This window comes from Chelon labrosus (assembly GCF_963514085.1).
Source record: "Chelon labrosus genome assembly, contig: SCAFFOLD_39, whole genome shotgun sequence".
In the NCBI taxonomy this organism is placed as follows: Eukaryota; Metazoa; Chordata; class Actinopteri; order Mugiliformes; family Mugilidae; genus Chelon; species Chelon labrosus.
Window position 1 is genome coordinate 353,756 of NW_028181538.1, and position 18,453 is coordinate 372,208.

General features: G+C 45.9%; 1 protein-coding gene across 1 annotated transcript; it reads right to left on the reverse strand.

The window, feature by feature from the left end:
* Nucleotides 1-33: 33 nt before the first annotated feature.
* On the reverse strand, nt 34-10,988 carry cyp7b1 (cytochrome P450, family 7, subfamily B, polypeptide 1). Its single transcript, XM_084575390.1, has 6 exons — nt 7,637-10,988; nt 4,884-5,020; nt 4,150-4,749; nt 3,659-3,865; nt 3,409-3,587; nt 34-3,124 (listed from the first exon to the last, which is right to left on the reverse strand). Exons 1-6 carry the CDS (start codon nt 7,780-7,782, stop codon nt 2,822-2,824), a joined length of 1,572 nt encoding a protein of 523 aa, XP_084431516.1. The 5' UTR covers nt 7,783-10,988; the 3' UTR covers nt 34-2,821.
* Nucleotides 10,989-18,453: the final 7,465 nt, after the last annotated feature.

Sequence of the window (18,453 nt, forward strand, 5' to 3'; positions counted from 1 at the left end):
CATCAACCAGCTGCTACAAACGTTATGGAGGAAATAACTCTTCACACCAGCAGGTGGCAATACGAGCTACTGTTAGCTGGGAGGCTAGGAAGAGTTAGCTGGGAGGCTAGGAAGAGCTACTGTTAGCTGGGAGGCTAGGAAGAGCTGCTGTTAGCTGGGAGGCTAGGAGGAGCTGCTGTTAGCTGGGAGGATAGGAAGAGCTGCTGTTAGCTGGGAGGCTAGGAAGAGCTGCTGTTAGCTGGGAGGCTAGGAGGAGCTGCTGTTAGCTGGGAGGCTAGGAAGAGCTGCTGTTAGCTGGGAGGCTAGGAGGAGCTGCTGTTAGCTGGGAGGCTAGGAAGAGCTGCTGTTAGCTGGGAGGATAGGAAGAGCTACTGTTAGCTGGGAGGATAGGAAGAGCTACTGTTAGCTGGGAGGCTAGGAGGAGCTACTGTTAGCTGGGAGGCTAGGAAGAGCTGCTGTTAGCTGGGAGGATAGGAAGAGCTACTGTTAGCTGGGAGGATAGGAAGAGCTGCTGTTAGCTAGGAGGCTAGGAAGAGCTGCTGTTAGCTAGGAGGCTAGGAGGAGCTGCTGTTAGCTAGGAGGATAGGAAGAGCTGCTGTTAGCTGGGAGGCTAGGAAGAGCTACTGTTAGCTGGGAGGCTAGGAGGAGCTGCTGTTAGCTGGGAGGCTAGGAGGAGCTGCTGTTAGCTGGGAGGCTAGGAAGAGCTGCTGTTAGCTGGGAGGATAGGAAGAGCTACTGTTAGCTGGGAGGCTAGGAGGAGCTACTGTTAGCTGGGAGGATAGGAAGAGCTACTGTTAGCTGGGAGGCTAGGAGGAGCTACTGTTAGCTGGGAGGATAGGAAGAGCTGCTGTTAGCTGGGAGGCTAGGAAGAGCTACTGTTAGCTGGGAGGCTAGGAAGAGCTACTGTTAGCTAGGAGGCTAGGAGGAGCTGCTGTTAGCTAGGAGGCTAGGAGGAGCTGCTGTTAGCTAGGAGGCTAGGAGGAGCTATTTATTCCTGGAATTGTGGGGATGTTGTTACAGATATTTCAGGAGGAACTTCAGGTTGTGAAGACAAACAAAAACATTTAACGTCTGTTATCGTCTCTCAGAAGAGTCAACATGCAGTGAACAGGTTTGTCCAGCAGATGTCAGCATCAGATCTGATCAAACCATCATGAACCAGACTCATGAACCAGACCAGTGTGAGTTCCTGGAACCATGACGCTGCAGCATTCAGTCACTGAGCCATGAACCAGCTGTTCATGCTGCTACAGCGTAATGATCTCATCTGTGGATCATCTAATGAGTCACTAATAATAATACATAGTGTCGTATAGTCCAGTATAATGAATAATAGTTCTCTCTCTACGTTGAATCAACATCAGACTCTGTGTGTTTCTCATCAGTTTATTGATCAAGCAGGAAAGTCATCAGGTAACAGAGCAACTTTTTATTTTAGGCTTTAACGTCAGTGACTGATAAATAGTTGGTTAGTGGTGATCACTGGACTCAACCAATAAATTAACTAATCAACGTTTTTATTACCAGCTGCCGTCACATTGAGTCACATTTCAGGGTCGGCTGCTACAGATAAGATCTATTCTGATAAACGATGAGGAATGGATTCATTAGTGTTTTTCACATTTACAATAATGTTTGATCCCAAACTAAGCGACCACGCCATTAGCTGGTTAATGCTAACAGTTGAGCTATGGGTTTGTTTAACCACTTCATAAAGTCTGATGCTGCTACAACGTGGGAAGATGAGTGCACAAAAAGTCTGTCATTCTACCGTCAACCGTACCATGTTGCTAGCTGTTAGCATCTAGAAGCTACTAAGGCTAACATCTAGCAAGCCAAATGCAGGAAATGTAAAACAACGTTTAATGAGACATATAAAATGAAAATGATGAGCAGATATATCAGCGAACACGACTCAACTCATTATCAAATGTTTCCAGTTACGATTTAGTCGTGAATCCTGCTACTTGTGTTCTGGCCTCGTCACTGGCGATTAGCTTCTAGCTCAGAGTCCATGAGTTGTTTCACGTCAGCTGAAGAGTTAATTCATTTAGTAATATGTTGATATTCCCAGTCAGCTGGGACAGGCTCCAGCAGACCCCCGCGACGCTTAACAGGAATAAGCAAGTATAGAAGATGAATGAATGAATGAATGAATGATATTCCCAGTGGGGTTAGGTTAGCTCATTAGCTTGCTAACTGTTAGCCTCAGCTGCTTATAGACGCTAACAGTTGCTTAGCAACAACGACAAACCTTTTGTGTCACGAGGTCGATTTTATAAGAATAAAGGTTCAGTTATCGGATGGTGTGTGTTTCTGCGTTGACAGAGCTAAGCTAAGCTAAGCTAAGCTAAGCTAAGCTAAGCTAAGCTAGCTGTTCCTCTCAGTCTTTGTGAAGGTTTCTGAAATGTTGGACTGTTATCAGTTCTGGTTCTGGACAGACGAGCAGATGAAACTGCTGAACAGACTAAACACGGTTTAAACGATAATAAAAGTCAGTGTTGTTCAGTAGATGATTCACGCCTCAGTGTCGTCTACTGCTGCTCTCCTCCCGTCATGGCGTCACGTTATGATGTTTGGAAAGGCCAGAGCTCAGAGACAACAGTGTCAGCGGCGTCTCTAACAGGATGTGATCCATCGTCTTTCACCACGAGTAGAAATGATTCATCGTACAGTAAATTAACTGGTGTGTAGCGTCACAGCGAGTCATGTTTAGCTGCTGTGTCTGCTGAAGCCGAAACAAGGAGCTGAAGCTGAAAGAATCCAACATGGCCGCTTTAAAGCTCAGTGATTGAACATGAGGAGGAAACGCCACCCGCTCCTAGACGCCACCATCAGCTCGCAGTCTGTAGCGGAAGCGGACGTCGGTGACGGGCAGCAGGACCCCCAGCCCGGCTCTGCTGGAGTCCAGCGTGGCTCTGGTCTGACCGCCCTCCAGCTGCAGGTCGAAGTACAGCAGCAACAGACACAGGAACTGTTTGATCTCGTTCACAGCGAAGAATCGTCCGGGACACATGGTCGAACCGGAGCCGAACGGCATCAGGTAGTACTTGAGCCTCTGGCCGTTCTTGTAGAAGTCAGTCTTCTGTACGCCGCCCTGCACGTAGCGGTCGAACCGGAACGTCTGGCAACAAGAAAGACTCATGAACATCTGCTACATAGGTTTCATCAGACCTTTAAACCTGGTCTCTGTGGACCCTGGTCTCTGTGGACCCTGGTGTCAATGGACCCTGGTGTCAATGGACCCTGGTGTCAATGGACCCGGGTCTCTGTGGACCCTGGTGTCAATGGACCCTGGTGTCAATGGACCCGGGTCTCTGTGGACCCTGGTGTCAATGGACCCCTGGTCTCTTCAAAGTTTATCTGTGTGTGTAGAACTGATTAGTCAGTGATGGATGGGGGCGGTACCTGCGGCTCCTCGTAGATCTCGGGGTCCAGGTGCATACTCTGAGGGTACAGGGCGATGATGTCACCTTTCCTGACGGGCATGGAGCGCCCGGCGTCCAGACGCAGACTGAAGTCCTCCTGAACCACCCGGATGTTCATGGAGGCCGAGGACAGACGGAGGCTCTCGTTGATGGCGCTCTCTGTGGACGAATCGTCTCGTTAAGGATCAGACTTCATGTCCTAAACTCCCAGAGTGTCTGAGAGGACGTACCCAGATAGACGAGCTTCTCCAGCTGCTCTCTGCTCAGCGCCACATCTTTGTCTGGGCTGAACTCAACTCTGCTGAGCCGCAAGACGTCCAGGAGCTCCTGGCGGACCTCCTGCAGGGCCTCGGGGTGGCTCACCAGGTAGTACATGGCCCAGAAGGTGGCGGGCACCGTGTTCCCCACGGACGCCCACAGGATGGCAAAGTGGTGAGCTGGAAGCAGCAGGACACAAACCTCACCCGACTCACCCAAACATCTCTGTTCTTTTCTTCACACCACAAACAGACACGATCCCGTCTGAGGAGCAGCAACTGATTCTGTCTTATTCTGGAGTTTCCCGTTAGATTCTCAGAAACAGGAACAGACTTGAGACCAGACTGATCTGTAGCCTTTAAAGCTGCACTAACTGATTTCCTGTTTCCTGACCCTCCATCTTTAATCAGAAACACTGAACGCTAACGTTCTTCCTGATCTGCCTCGGTTTAAACCGACGTACCTGCTTTGTCGACGTCCCTCAGCGTGTCGTGCTGCTCAAACAGCTCCGAGCGTTTCCTGATGAACTGTGAAGCGTTGGACCAGGAGGACATGTGGTGCGGCAGGAAGTAGTTGATGAGCTTGTCCCGGATGGCCTTGGTCTGCCCCAGCAGCCAGATGGGCACCTGAGCGATGAGGAGCGGGAACTTGTTGTCAAACCTGATGAAGTCCTCCCTCAGCGTGCTCATCCCGCTGTGGCGGCGTTCGGCCGCCGGCCGGCCGTACATGGTGAGGAAGGTGGCCTCGAACATGACGGAGTAGCAGAACTCGTACATGCTGCCGCTCCGCCAGGAGCCGTCCTGCTCCAGGTGGTCCTGACGAAACACCAGCATCAGGTTCCCCATCATGGTGTCGGTGAGCGGCGTCAGGCTGTCGCCCTGGAGCAGCTGGAAGGAGCGATGGATCTGCTCCCGCAGCCCGGGGTACTTCCCGCTGGTGACGGGCGGGTAGCCGAAGGTGAAGGGCGCCACCTTGTTGGAGAACTCGTGGAAATCCAGCTGGCGGCCATGTTTGATGATGTTTGGGTAGAGTAGAGGATCCATGATGAAGGTCATGTATTTACCTGCAGAGAAGAAGGAGAAGGTTACAGTCAGCCGACATGACTCTACAGGTTCTAGCCTGCGTCATCCTCAACATGCTGAGACCGGTCTGAGCTGAGAACACAAGAGGAGACGAATGAGTCGATCTGGAACCGACCTGCGATCAGAACCGTGAACACGTCTCCAAACCTCCTCCGGTGGTCCTCCAGGAACTGGTGGGCATCTCTTCCAAACTCCAGAGCTTTTCCAAGGAAGGGAATCCATCCCTGGATCAGAGGAGGCTCTCCGTCTCTCCTGCAACAGAAACCACTTCACCTGTTAATCATTTCACCTCCACCAACCAGCTGGACTTCAGACCTCAGGCTCTGATTGTGAAACAACCGGGAACAAAGTGAGCTCAGTCAGAAGACACGCCCTCAGCGACATGAACACATTCATTTATTCATCATTCATTCTCTTATCTGATCACTGACACAGTCCAGCGCTCAGGAAAACATGTTGAGACTCAGTCGTCTGGTTCTAAACTCGCTGTGAAAGAAAGACTTTGATTACGACACAAAGACTGACTCCTCCTCCTGACTCCTCTGACTCCTCTGACTCCTCTAACTCCTCCTGACTCCTCCTGACTCCTCCTGACTCCTCTGACTCCTCTTGACTCCTCCTGACTCCTCTTGACTCCTCCAGACTCCTCTAACTCCTCCTAACTCCTCCTGACTCCTCTAACTCCTCCTGACTCCTCCTGACTCCTCCTGACTCCCCTGACTCCTCTAACTCCTCTAACTCCTCCTGACTCCTCCTGACTCCTCCTGACTCCTCCCGACTCCTCTAACTCCTCCCGACTCCTCCTGACTCCTCCTGACTCCTCTAACTCCTCCTGACTCCTCCTGCCTCCTCCTGACTCCTCTAACTCCTCCTAACTCCTCTGACTCCTCCTGACTCCTCTGACTCCTCCTGACTCCTCTTGACTCCTCCTGACTCCTCCTGACTCCTCCTGACTCATCTGACTCCTCCTGACTCATCTGACTCCTCTAACTCCTCCTGACTCCTCTTAACTCCTCCTGACTCCTCTGACTCCTCTAACTCCTCTGACTCCTCTAACTCCTCTGACTCCTCTGACTCCTCCTGACTCCTCTGACTCCTCCTGACTCCTCCTGACTCCTCTAACTCCTCTGACTCCTCCTGACTCCTCTAACTCCTCTGACTCCTCTGACTCCTCCTGACTCCTCCTGACTCCTCTAACTCCTCCTGACTCCTCTAACTCCTCTGACTCCTCCTGACTCCTCTGACTCCTCCTGACTCCTCTGACTCCTCTAACTCCTCTTGACTCCTCTAACTCCTCCTGACTCCTCCTGACTCCTCTGACTCCTCCTGACTCCTCCTGACTCCTCTAACTCCTCTGACTCCTCCTGACTCCTCTAACTCCTCTGACTCCTCTGACTCCTCCTGACTCCTCCTGACTCCTCTAACTCCTCCTGACTCCTCTAACTCCTCTGACTCCTCCTGACTCCTCTGACTCCTCCTGACTCCTCTGACTCCTCTAACTCCTCTTGACTCCTCTAACTCCTCCTGACTCCTCCTGACTCCTCTGACTCCTCCTGACTCCTCCTGACTCCTCTAACTCCTCTAACTCCTCCTGACTCCTCTAACTCCTCCTCTAACTCCTCTGACTCCTCCTGACTCCTCTGACTCCTCCTGACTCCTCTGACTCCTCCTGACTCCTCTAACTCCTCTAACTCCTCTGACTCCTCTGACTCCTCCTGACTCCTCCTGACTCCTCTAACTCCTCCTGACTCCTCTAACTCCCCCAGACTCCTCTAACTCCTCTGACTCCTCCTGACTCCTCTGACTCCTCTAACTCCTCTGACTCCTCCTGACTCCTCTAACTCCTCTGACTCCTCCTGACTCCTCTAACTCCTCCTGACTCCTCTGACTCCTCCTGACTCCTCCTGACTCCTCCTGACTCCTCCTGACTCCTCATGACGGTTGGTGGAGGGTGGGGTCCGTCCTGCTTCCAGCTTTTGTTAATTAAACTCAGAGGAATGTAACGAGTCCGGGAGGAGGGCGCCCGCTGACCTAGTTCTCAGGAAGGAAGTGAACCTGATCCTGGATCAGCTTCTGTAGACCAGAACCCCTCATCCACCGCATGTCACCCGAGAGACGCTCAGTCCAACAGGCTGATTAAAGCTAGAGCTTAGTCTAAAGTTTTGGTTTTAGTTTTAGGTGAAGTAACGTCTGATCTTCATCTGGTGTGGGTTAGACCAAGATCTGAGGTTTGATCTGGAAACAACCACAGAGACACTGAACCGCTCAACTTTACCTTAGTTTAGTTCTGGTTCTAGTTCTAGTTCTGGTTCTGTGTAACATCCCTACTGAGTGGAGGGTGAGTGTTCTGAGGATGTGGAGGAGGTTTGATGACGTTGAAGGTTAAAAATGTGACTCTGTCTGGAAACCGTTCAGTTCTCTGATCCAGAGGGGTTCTGATTGCTGGGACGGGACCCTCAGAGGGACCGTCCCACTTCCTGCTCAACATGTTTGTTTAAACAAACATCAGGAGTTTAATCTGAGGATTTAAATAAACACATTTTAAAACTTTTAGAGAATTAAATAAATAAAATCAATTTAACAGAAAAACATCAGAACTAAAGAATAAATGAGTTGATTGACATAAGAAGTGAATAATTACCATGGACCCTGGACCTGGACCTGGACCTGGACCAGGACCAGGACCTGGACCTGGACCAGGACCTGGACCTGAGCATCCATCATCGCCTCTAAAAGCTGCTTCACTCTCAACTTTTCTCTTCCTGCTCTCTCACACACACCAAACAAACACAAACATCCCACTTCCAGAACCGAGCCAACCGAGCCGGGACAGACCGGTCCGGGTCGGAGAGGAGCGGCTGGACTCACCTCCTCCTGCCGCGGAGGACGCACAGCAACAAGGAGAGGAGGCCGAGGACGAACAACAGCAGCGGGGACATGATCCAGACTCTGGTCGGTCCCTCCGAGACGAAACGCACACCCCGACAATTACACAACCACACACGCACACACATAGACACGCCTCTTCCGGTCAGGAGTTTCACAATAAAAGTTCTGGATTTTCTCGGTAGAAGTGGAGCTGCAGCTGAGAAGAAGTTCACAGAAACAATCAAAACGACTTTAAACGGATGGATTTAGTTGATGACTGCAATAAATGTATCAGGAATAGAAACTAGAGACTGAAGTTAGAGTCTCTGGACATGAGGACACAGCTGCAGAGAAGAGACGTCTTCAGTCTGCAGCAACAATCAATCAATCAATCAATCGATCAATCAATCATCTTAGTTTGAGTTTTTACTGAAAAGGTTCAAGTCTTTCTGAGTTTCTGAGCTTTTACTTTGAAGGTGACTCCTTGCAACTTCCGTGATCACATGATCATTAACCTGACTTTCATTGATCATCAGCTGTTGTACTTTGATTCACTGATTATTGACCAAAGGACAGAAACAACCAAACACAGTCGGCGTGTTCGACTTCGTGCAGATCTGACTTGACGTGATGCATGCTGGGATGTTCTGCTCATAGACCTCGAATATGATTGGTTAAAATGAACTGGTTCAACCCAGCATGCATCACGTCAAGTCAGATCTGCACAGATCTGCATGAAGTCGAACGCGCCTACTGACACCAGAGCCACCCAGGGTTCAGGGTTCAGGGTTCAGGGTCTTGCTCAAGGACACTTCAGCATGTGCTCCATGGTCTGGGGATCGAACCACTAAACTGCTCAACGTGGTGATGGAAAGAAGAGTAGTTCCTCAATCCTCTCTTAAAAACCCAGACTCCAGGGGCCCCCTTCAGCTGCTGTATGGTGTTGGACCTGGAAGAGGGCCCAGAGTCTAGGACCCCAGACTAGAGCTGGGCGATACGGCTGAGACATGTATCATGATATCAGAGTATCATATCAGTCCATATCAATAATTATTGATTCATTTTTTAACTTGTTCTACTCAGACTCCTCTACCGTGCTGATCAGGAGCATGTCCTTCTAAATGATTCACCACTTCATCCGTTATTTCTTTCTCTCTCTGATGTTCTGTCGTATGGTTCTGCTGCCGTGTTCCTCTAGATCAGAGGTTGCTAGACTTTTTTGTTGTCTGTCACTTTGACTGACAGGGTCAAATAAATCCCGTCATAAACCATTTTTACCCGAAACTTTAATTTTTTTAAATTAACAATGACATATTCAATAGCATTTAATATTTATTCATTTTAATTAATATTCAGTAGCGGTGGAAAAAAAGATCCGGCTCATATAACCGTCCATCAAAGACGACTCAAGAATCATGAATCTAGAGTCTATTAAACGGCTCAGTTGAGTCCGACCACGTCTGATTGATATATGATCAATAAACTGAACCATTCAAACATCCGACATCTCACTGAGCAGAGAAACTAAACGTACGACCAGACATGACCACTAGCAAACTGAGACACTCAGACACTCACTGACTTACGCACGATACGCAGAGAAACCAAACTTAACCGACTCTTACACTAATCAAGATGCTCACTCTCCACCAAGTTAGCAGACAACATCGGTCTGACTGAAAATAACCAGAATATTAACTGGTGACGTGACCTTTCCTTTTTATCTACAGTTTCCTCTCACGCTGTCTCTCTCATATTCTCCCTTCACTCCACACTGTTCTTTGTTGTTGTTGTTGTTGTTGTTGTTGATGCACCAACCTGGCTGAGCTGGACCGTGATAGGTCGAGAGGCTAAAGCCCTTCCTCTGCCTACATCCCCCAGAATGACTTGCAGTTCTGGCTCGGGGTTTTCCTCCTGTTTTTCTCTAACGGAGTTCAAGTGAAATTATCAAACATTCTATCGAATGTATTTTCTATTGATATCGATCACGTGTCTATCGTGATATATATCGTTACCGTTTTATCGTCCAGCCCTAAACCAGAGTCAGGAACCATCTCAGTGTCTGTAACGGCAGCGTGAGTGTTGATGGATGTGGAACTAAATGTTTGTGGTAACAGCTGATCAGTGGTCTACAGCAGCTTGGAGGAATTTTAGCCCATTCCTCAGAACAGAACCACTTCAGTTCTGAGATGTTGGTGGGTTTCCTCACATCAACTGCTTGCTTCAGGTCCTTCCACAACATTTCTATTGGATTAAGGTCAGGACTTTGACTTGGCCGTTCCTAAACATTCATCTTGTTCTTCTTTAACCGTTCTTTTGTAGAACCACCTGTGTTCTTGGGCTCGTTGTCTTGCTGCATGACCCAGTTTCTCTTCACATTCAGCTCATGGACAGATGTCCTGACATTTTCTTTTAGAGTTCACTGGTAGAATTCAGAATTCATTGGTCCATCAATGAGGACAAGCCGTCCTGGTCCAGATGCAGCAGAACAGGCCCAAACCAGGACATTAGCACCCCCATGTTTGATGGAGGGATGAGGTTCTGATGCTGGAATGATGCAGTGTTGTTTCATCTCATTTAATCTCATTTATGTCAACATATATATATATATTTATCCTCCTTTAACACTTTAACTCCTCAATCCAAATTGGTTGTTTCAACTCAGACCAGACACTATGAATCTCTTTGATGCAATATGTAAATATTTTTTGACCATAACATATTTGTCTGCCGTATTCTATTATTATTGTATTTTTTTTGTATCTTCTGCATCTTGCACTGTTGTTTCCTGCCGCTGTAATGCCCTAATTTCCCCACGGGGATGAATAAAGTCTTATCTTAAACCAAACTATTCTACTTTGGTCTCATCTGTCCACTAAACATTGTCCCAATAGTCTTCTGTCTTGTCCACATGATGTTTAGAAATGTTCTCCTTGGAGAGCAGTGTCTTTGGTTGCTCAGTGTTCTCCTGGTGCTTCACTGACTTTAGCACCTCTCTGATATGTAATATTGGCTGATTTTAGTCTAATAGTTGTGTTTCATGGGTGTGGCTTGTCTTTGTTGACTTTCAGGACTTGTGTAAACATTTGGAGTCATGCTAATGCAGATACTTTACAGTCTGACTAATGAGCAGTTAATGTTCCTGTTCTCTTGCTCTGAATGTCTTGACTTTGTGTTTCATGTTTTCTCACTGAGCTCCTTGTTCCTCTGATGAACTACAGTAACCTCTGAGTCGAGCCGCGTTCAGGCGTCAACAACTCAGCTTTTCTCTGCAGATCAACTCGTCCTCTGTCTGACGAGAACAGACCTCCAGTTTTAGCTTCTCTTCACTGGCTCCCTTTAAAGTCTAGAATAGAATTTAAAATCCTCCTCCTTACATACAAGGCCCTTAAAGGCCTAGCTCCATCGTATCTTAAAGACCTCATTATACCAGATCATCCCAACAGATCACTTCCATCTCAAAGTTCTGTCCTCCTGGTGGTTCCTAGAATTTCAAAAAGTAGAATGGGAGGTAGAGCTTTCAGCTATCAGGCTCCTCTCCTGTGGAACCAGCTCCCAGTTTGGGTTCGGGAGGCAGACACTCTCTCTATTTTTAAGGTCAGGCTTAAGACTTTCCTTTTTGATCAGGCTTATAGTTAGGGCTGGACTAAACCATCCCTTAGTTATGCTGCTATAGGCCTAGGCTGCTGGGAGACGATGCACCAAACACATGTCCTCCTTCTTTCTTCTCTCTCCTCTCTCTCATCCTCCACTTTCTTTTCTCTGGCACAGAGCTCTTGCCCTCTACTTTCCTATATACTACTAGTCATGCTATTCTGTGCTATTACTATGTAGAATGTTTACTGCTGTATGTCCCTCCATATGAGCTGGTTCTGGTTCTGGTTCTGTTCAAGGGTTCTTCCTGTTAAAGGGAGTTTTTCCTGCCACCGTTGCCTTCAGGCTGCTCTGGGGGTTTCAGACCAGGTTTTGTAAAGCGTCTTGAGACGATCAGTATTGTTATTGCAGTATACAGAACCAACAGGTCCACAGAGGACGCTATCGCCACAGCTCTCCACGTTACTCTGTCCCACCTGGAGCAGCAGGGGAACTATGCACGTCTGCTCTTCATGGACTTCAGCTCGGCGTTTAACACCATCCCCCCCAACAGACTGGTGACCAAACTGTCAGACCTGGGAACATCCGACTCCATCTGCGTCTGGATCAAAGACTTCCTGTCTGACCGCTCCCAGAGGGTGAGGATAGGCCCCTACATAGGCCCCCCCAGGGTTGTGTGCTGAGCCCCCTACTTTACACCCTCTATACGTACGACTGCACCCCCGCATACTCCAGCAACGCCATCATCAAGTCCGCTGATGATACCACTGTTGTGGGGCTCATCTCTGGGGGGAATGAGGTGGAGCGGGAGTATGCGCGGATGCAGTCGTACGTATAGAGGGTGTAAAGTAGGGGGCTCAGCACTCAGGAATAACAACCTCACTCAGAAACTGCTGGTGTCCTTCCATCACTGCTCCATAGAGAGCATCTTGACTTACTGTGTGTGTGTGTGTGGTTCGCCAGCTGCACAGTAGCAGACAGGAAAGCGCTCCAGAGGGTTGTCAACCACCCTGGAAGACCTGGATAGCTCCGGCTGTCTCAGGAGGGCTAACGACAAACAGACAAAAAAACAGCTTCTATGCAAAAGCCATAACCGCATTATATTAACTTATCTCTCTCCTGCTGTGCAATATTTATGAGTCGTGCAATATGCAGAATGTGAATGTGTGAATGTGAATGCTAGTGCACATGTGGTATGTTTTTATCCTTTTCTTTTCTTGTGAGTATCTCTGGCCTGGAGTGGTGTGTTTCCTGTGGAGCTCTATACTACATCTGTTGTCGTGGTCTCATCAGCCTGCCCAGTCTTCATGGAATCCTGCAGTTATCCACTCCTACCTGAGTGAACAATTCTCCAACCTGCCTATGATTCCTCTTACATTTTCAAACTGTCATGTAACATCATCAGTTTTTATCATAAGATTCCACATGTACACTTTAGTCAGATATGTGTATCTATGACAGATGTATGTTTATCTTGCTGTTCTCTTCTCTCTTTCTTCTGTCTGTACCCGGCTGGCCTTAGGCAGATGGGTTCCTCCATATGAGCTGGTTCTGGTCCTGGTTCTGCTCAAGGTTTCTTCCTGTTAAAGGGAGTTTTTCCTGCCACCGTTGCCTTCAGGCTGCTCTGGGGGTTTCAGGCCGGGTTTTTGTAAAGCGTCTTGAGACGATTTGTATTGTTATTGACGCTATATAAATAAATAAAAATTGAATTGAATTCTTTCTTTTATGTTCTCTTCTTTTTATGCACTTTAAGAGACGGTTCTTTTAATTTCGTTGTACTTGTGCAATGACAAATAAAGACATTCTATTCTATTCTATTTCTATTCATTCATGCTATATAAATAAAACTGAACTGAATTGAATTGAACTTCTGTGCTCTGAGTCTCAGACCTGTTCAACCTGAGCACTGAGCAAATACAAACGCTGATCATCTGCAAGTTGATGGATCTAATGTTTAGAGACGAGAGATGAACTCATTAAAGAGTCTCATTCTCCAGATTAACATCTGTTCTTATACTGATCTGGGACCTAGAGTCCAGGTTAAACAGGTCCAGGTGTGAACACTGATCTGGACTCTAGAGACCAGGGCCCGTATTCCTTCAGACTCCTAGAATCTCTCAGAGAGCTCCTACCTTAGCCTTAAAGCTCCTAGCTAGGAGTCTTAGCTTAGGACTGATTCTAGAACGTTCTCAGAGAACTTTGATCAAGGAATGGACAGAACCTCTTATCTTAGTGAGGAGGTGTGGTTGTCCCCGTTGCTAGGTATGAGTCATCATTTCAAGAGCTGTGATTGGTTGATCCTAAAAGCTTTAGGTGATAATGGGCCTAGAATGGACATCAGGGCCCGTATTCCTAAAGATTCTTAGCGCTAAGAGTTGCTCCTAGTGGCCAAATTCTAAGAACATTCTTAGAATCATGACGTTTCCCTCTCAAAGTTAGGAGTAGCTCCTAGTAAAGATAAAAGCTATTCCTAAAGAATCTCAGCTCTTCAGAGAGCTCCTAAGGTGAGATCTGCTAAGAGCAGGGAGGAGGACTTTTAGGAGGCTTAGGAATTTCTTAAGCAGAGGAGAAAATGTCTGAAAGAAGAGACAGGAGAGATATTCTCCAAACACTGAATGACAATCAAGCTTGTTACAGTCGCAATACAGTGGTCCCTCGTTTATCGCGGGAGTTACGTTCTAAAAATAACCCGCAATAGGTGAAATCCGCGAAGTAGTCAGCTTTATTTTTTACAATGATTATAAATGTTTTACGGTTGCAAAACCCCTCACTGCACACTTTATACACTTTTCTCAATAACTTGCAAACATACCGCACTTCAGTCACACTGCCAGCGATCAAAGATACTGTATATGTAAATGTGTCAAGCTGAACGCATTCTGTACTGTACAAGAGACACCGTACAGAGGAGACTGATTGACAATGGGCTACAGTCCCTTAGCCAATCAGGACGCAGAAAACAATGCGCTGTAAAAAAAAAAAAAAAGCATGCAAAATTACACTAAAAAAATCCGCGAGGCCGCGAAAGGTGAACCGCGTTATAGCGAGGGACAACTGTATCATCGGAAATGAAACTCATCACAACACTGATGTATTTAGCAACAGGACAAATGCAACAATGCAGCAGTGATGACTTGGGGTCAAATCTACTCTAAACTCTTTTATTCTCATTGACCAGTTGATCCAGAAGCAAACACTGTTCCTCTGTCCAGTTGGGTTTCCTACTTCATTTCGTCTCCACTGCTGTTCGGTTTTTGGAAGATTTGAACACCAACCATCACTGCTTCTTCTAGGCCGGTTAGCAATCACAGAAACTGATGAAAGCTGAGACATTTTACCCTCGTTGATACCAAATAGGTGAAGTGAAAAATGTTACCAGTGTGGTAAATGAATGAAAGCAAATAAATAGAACTATCAGCATGTGAATACTGTGGTAGTGGCCTGAGTTTAATCACACATTTTATAGGATACTTTTTAAAGTAGAGCTACTATTTATTTATTTTTATGTAAAGTATTATTTATAATCATACAGTCTTCATAGAGATTAGATTCTGTTATTAATTTGACGTCCATTCTAGGCCAATTATCCCCAAAAGTGTATTTTTATCTAGCTTCTAGGATCAACCAATCACACCTCTTGAAATGATGACTCATACCTAGCAACGGGTACAACTACACCTCCTCACTAAGATAAGAGTTTCTGTCCATTCCTTGCTAAGAGTTCTCTAAGAATGTTCTGGAATCACTCCTAAGCTAAGACTCCTAGCTAGGAATTTTTAGACTGAGGTAGGAGCTCTCTTAGAGGATTCTAGGAATCTGTAGGAATATGGGCCCAGGTCATCACTGCTGCATTGTTGCATTGTTGCATTTGTCCTGTTGCTAAATACCTCAGTGTTGTGATGACTTTCATTTCTGGTGATATTGTGATTGTAACAAGCTTGATTGTCATTCAGTGTTTGGAGAATATCTCTCCTGCCTCTTCTTTCAGACATGTTCTCCTCTGCTTCAGAAACTCCTAAACCTCCTAAAAGTCCTCCTCCCTGCTCTGAACAGATCTCACCTTAGGAGCTCTCTGAAGAGCTAAGATTCTTTAGGAATACCTTTTATCTTTACTAGGAGCTACTCCTAACTTTGAGGGGAAACTTAGAAATGATTCTAAGAATTTTCTTAGAATTTGGCCACTAGGAGCAACTCTTTGAGATAAGAATCTTTAGGAATACGGGCCCAGGTCAGTGTTCACACCTGGACCTGTTTAACCTTCTGAAGCAGAGGAGAACATGTCTGAAAGAAGAAGCAGGAGAGATGTTCTCCAAACACCGAATGACAGTGAATTAATTCAACGCTACAATCGCGCAGGAATCGTGTTCACGGTTGATCTCATCAGAGATGAGTTTACTTCTCCAAACCAACACCACAACGTAACTTCACCACAAATGACAGAATGACAGTCAACACAACACTGAGGTATTTAGCAACAGGAAGAACGCAACGACGCAGCAGTGAAGACTTGAGTCTGTCTCAACCAGGGGTGGGAAGTAGCGAGTTACATTTACTCTCGTTACTGTAATTGAGTAGTTTTTTGTGTACTTTTTAAAATCAGTAGTTTTACTTTTACTTAAGTACATATTATTGGAAATAATTTACTTCACTACATTTTAAATAGCTTCCGTTACAAAGTATAAAAAAAAAATAGATGAACTGGCACTGCGTCTGGTGCCACTAACTGTCCATCTGATGGACAACTGCAGCGCCAGAAGGTCAGAAACGTGGAGACGGTGGCGACACAGAGGAGCTAAAAGATGATGGAGACAGGTGGACAGAGGGACACACACGGAGAACGTGAGGCCAATCCCTGGACATACTAAAGGACATCTTTGAGTTCAAGTCCACGAATGAAACGAGACGCAGCCAGATTAGAAATGTCGAAGTATCGTACCAAAACCTCAAAATTATCGTTTTTTGAGAAAAATTATCGTACACGAACCAAACGCATACAATATAGCTATTTTCAAACAATTTTATTTTCCAAATGATTTTACAGCTAATTTGAACAAGCTGCAATACGCTCACACTAACTGGAGGAAGTAACTTTTCTTTGCCAAAGTGCAAAAAATATGCCGACTAACGCTCTCCACTGTCCTCACCTTCTCTCTCTGAACTCATTCTTCAGCACTTTAGGCCTACTGCTTGTTTTTTTTTTTAAACTGATCTAAACCAGACAATGTCTAATAAGGTAAACAGGCGACTGAACTTTCTTCTTCGGCAAAACTGTAGTGTGTTGACGAGCAGGCGACACCGTGTGGTGCCTGTGTGTGTGTGTGTGTGTGTGTGTGTGTGTGTGTAGGGCAGGCCTACTGTACGTGCTTGCGTGCCTGCGAAATGATTCGGGGTCAGAGAGAGAAGCGGTAGGATGTATGTTTGGACGAACGACTGACAATTCTGAAATTATCGTACATTATTGGATTTGTTTTCATTATTGATCGTACATCGTACAGAGGTCAAAAAATTATCGTACAAATATGATAATTATCGTACATCTGGCAACACTGGACGCAGCTGTCCACATATAAAACTCTGTTTCAACCTGCGCCAGCATGGAGGGGAGAGTGGGGTAAGTAGTGCCAATTTTTACTTAAAGTGCCCTTAAAGCAAGGGGATAACAGTAATGCCTCCAACTAAGATATCTACATATAGTTTAGGATGTTGTGCATCCCTGGGAACAATTACTTTGGATCTTAAACAAACTGTTTGAGCAATATAGCTTTAGAAAAAAAAGTCGTTTTGTGGCACAACTTGCCCCCGGTACGGGGTAAGTTGTGCCATTAGAGAGAATACACTGGGGTAAGTTGTGCCATTGATAATTGTGGATAATTATCGTGCTTTAAAGGCATTGAACCAATCAGGTCCTAGAAAAGGTTAAACGTTTATCAGCACATTGCAGTTTACATTCAGATTTAGGCTAAGTTGAAACTATCCGCTCCAATTAACTATCCAATAACCTGTACTTCATCTAACCTGCTTTTTTGTCTCTGGTCCAGCTGGCAGGCATGTCAATGTTATTTCTTTGTGCGAACTCAAAAGCCAGTTCACGGCATTTCATGGCACCTATGCCATGAAACATTGCTGCTAGTGTCTTAATATGGTCAGCAAGCTCTTTCTCCATGGTCTCATTGAAGACTTGTTTGGTAGCTGCTGTTCTTTCATAGAACTGGCTTTGTCACTTCTCCTGTTTTTTTCTTATCCATATATCTTTTAATGGTCGTCCTGCAGATCTTCATCTCCTTTCCAACCTGACGTGTGGTCTTCCCCTCAAGAGGAGTTGGAACCCTGTCTGTCTTCCACTTGTATTTGCATGGCATGATGGTCTAAAATTTAGAATATCACATAGTTTTAGTGATCAAATGTAAGAATACAATGTACAATAACAATAAAATATAAGAGGCAGCGTAGAGAAGGAATTCTCTGAAGCCGAGGCACTCCTTAATTAAAATGTCTTTATTACAAAAATGACATGTCCTAACTGGACAGCTTTAAAATGCCCACGCGTAGCGGCATGGGGCCTTCTTCAGGGCATAGTGAGGCAGATAGAAGACTGATCTTATAAGGGCAAAGACACACAGGTAGAAGTGGACACACAGGTGCTGACAATCAGTGTTGAAGGTCTGCAGGTAATTGCTAGGACACACCTCTCACATGGTTCTCAGCATTAAAGCTGTTGGTCACAATAATAAACAGAGACACAGGCAACAGATAGCATGCATATATTCATGCATACACATTCATACACATATACACAATACATAAACATTTACATATAAAAAAGTGAGTAGTCACAGGAAAAAACCAGCGTTACAAAATCACAGGAAAGGTCTATAATCTATCTCCTCATTTAGTCCTGGATAGTCCATTGCTTTAAAACTCCATATCCAAAAGGTTTCACGTTGCAATAACTGTTTATAATAATTTCAATGCCCTGAATTCTCAAAGATAATGGGTCACTATCTTGGTCTTAAATTCTCTCCGCGTTGTGAACGCAGAGAGAATTTAAGACAAATGGTTTTATTAACTGCAACTCTGAATATGTGGTCTACCACCTACAGTGTCCATGTGGGTGTTTCTATGTCGGCAGAACTAAAAGAAAATTAAAAGAGCGGTTTTATGAACACAAATATGCAATCTGAGTCAACAACGAAGATTATCCTATGGCCAAACACTATAAAGAA

What these genes read in the sequence shown, in the direction of transcription:
- cyp7b1 (XM_084575390.1), bottom strand. Translation starts at nt 7,782, where the DNA reads ATGTGTGTGCGTGTGTGGTTGTGTAATTGTCGGGGTGTGCGTTTCGTC. An exon ending in GTCCTCCGCGGCAGGAGGAG is followed by an intron (nt 5,021 to 7,636) that starts GTGAGTCCAGCC and finishes TTTCTGTTGCAG; the next exon opens with GAGAGACGGAGAGCCTCCTC. An exon ending in GGAGAAGCTCGTCTATCTGG is followed by an intron (nt 3,588 to 3,658) that starts GTACGTCCTCTC and finishes ATTCGTCCACAG; the next exon opens with AGAGCGCCATCAACGAGAGC.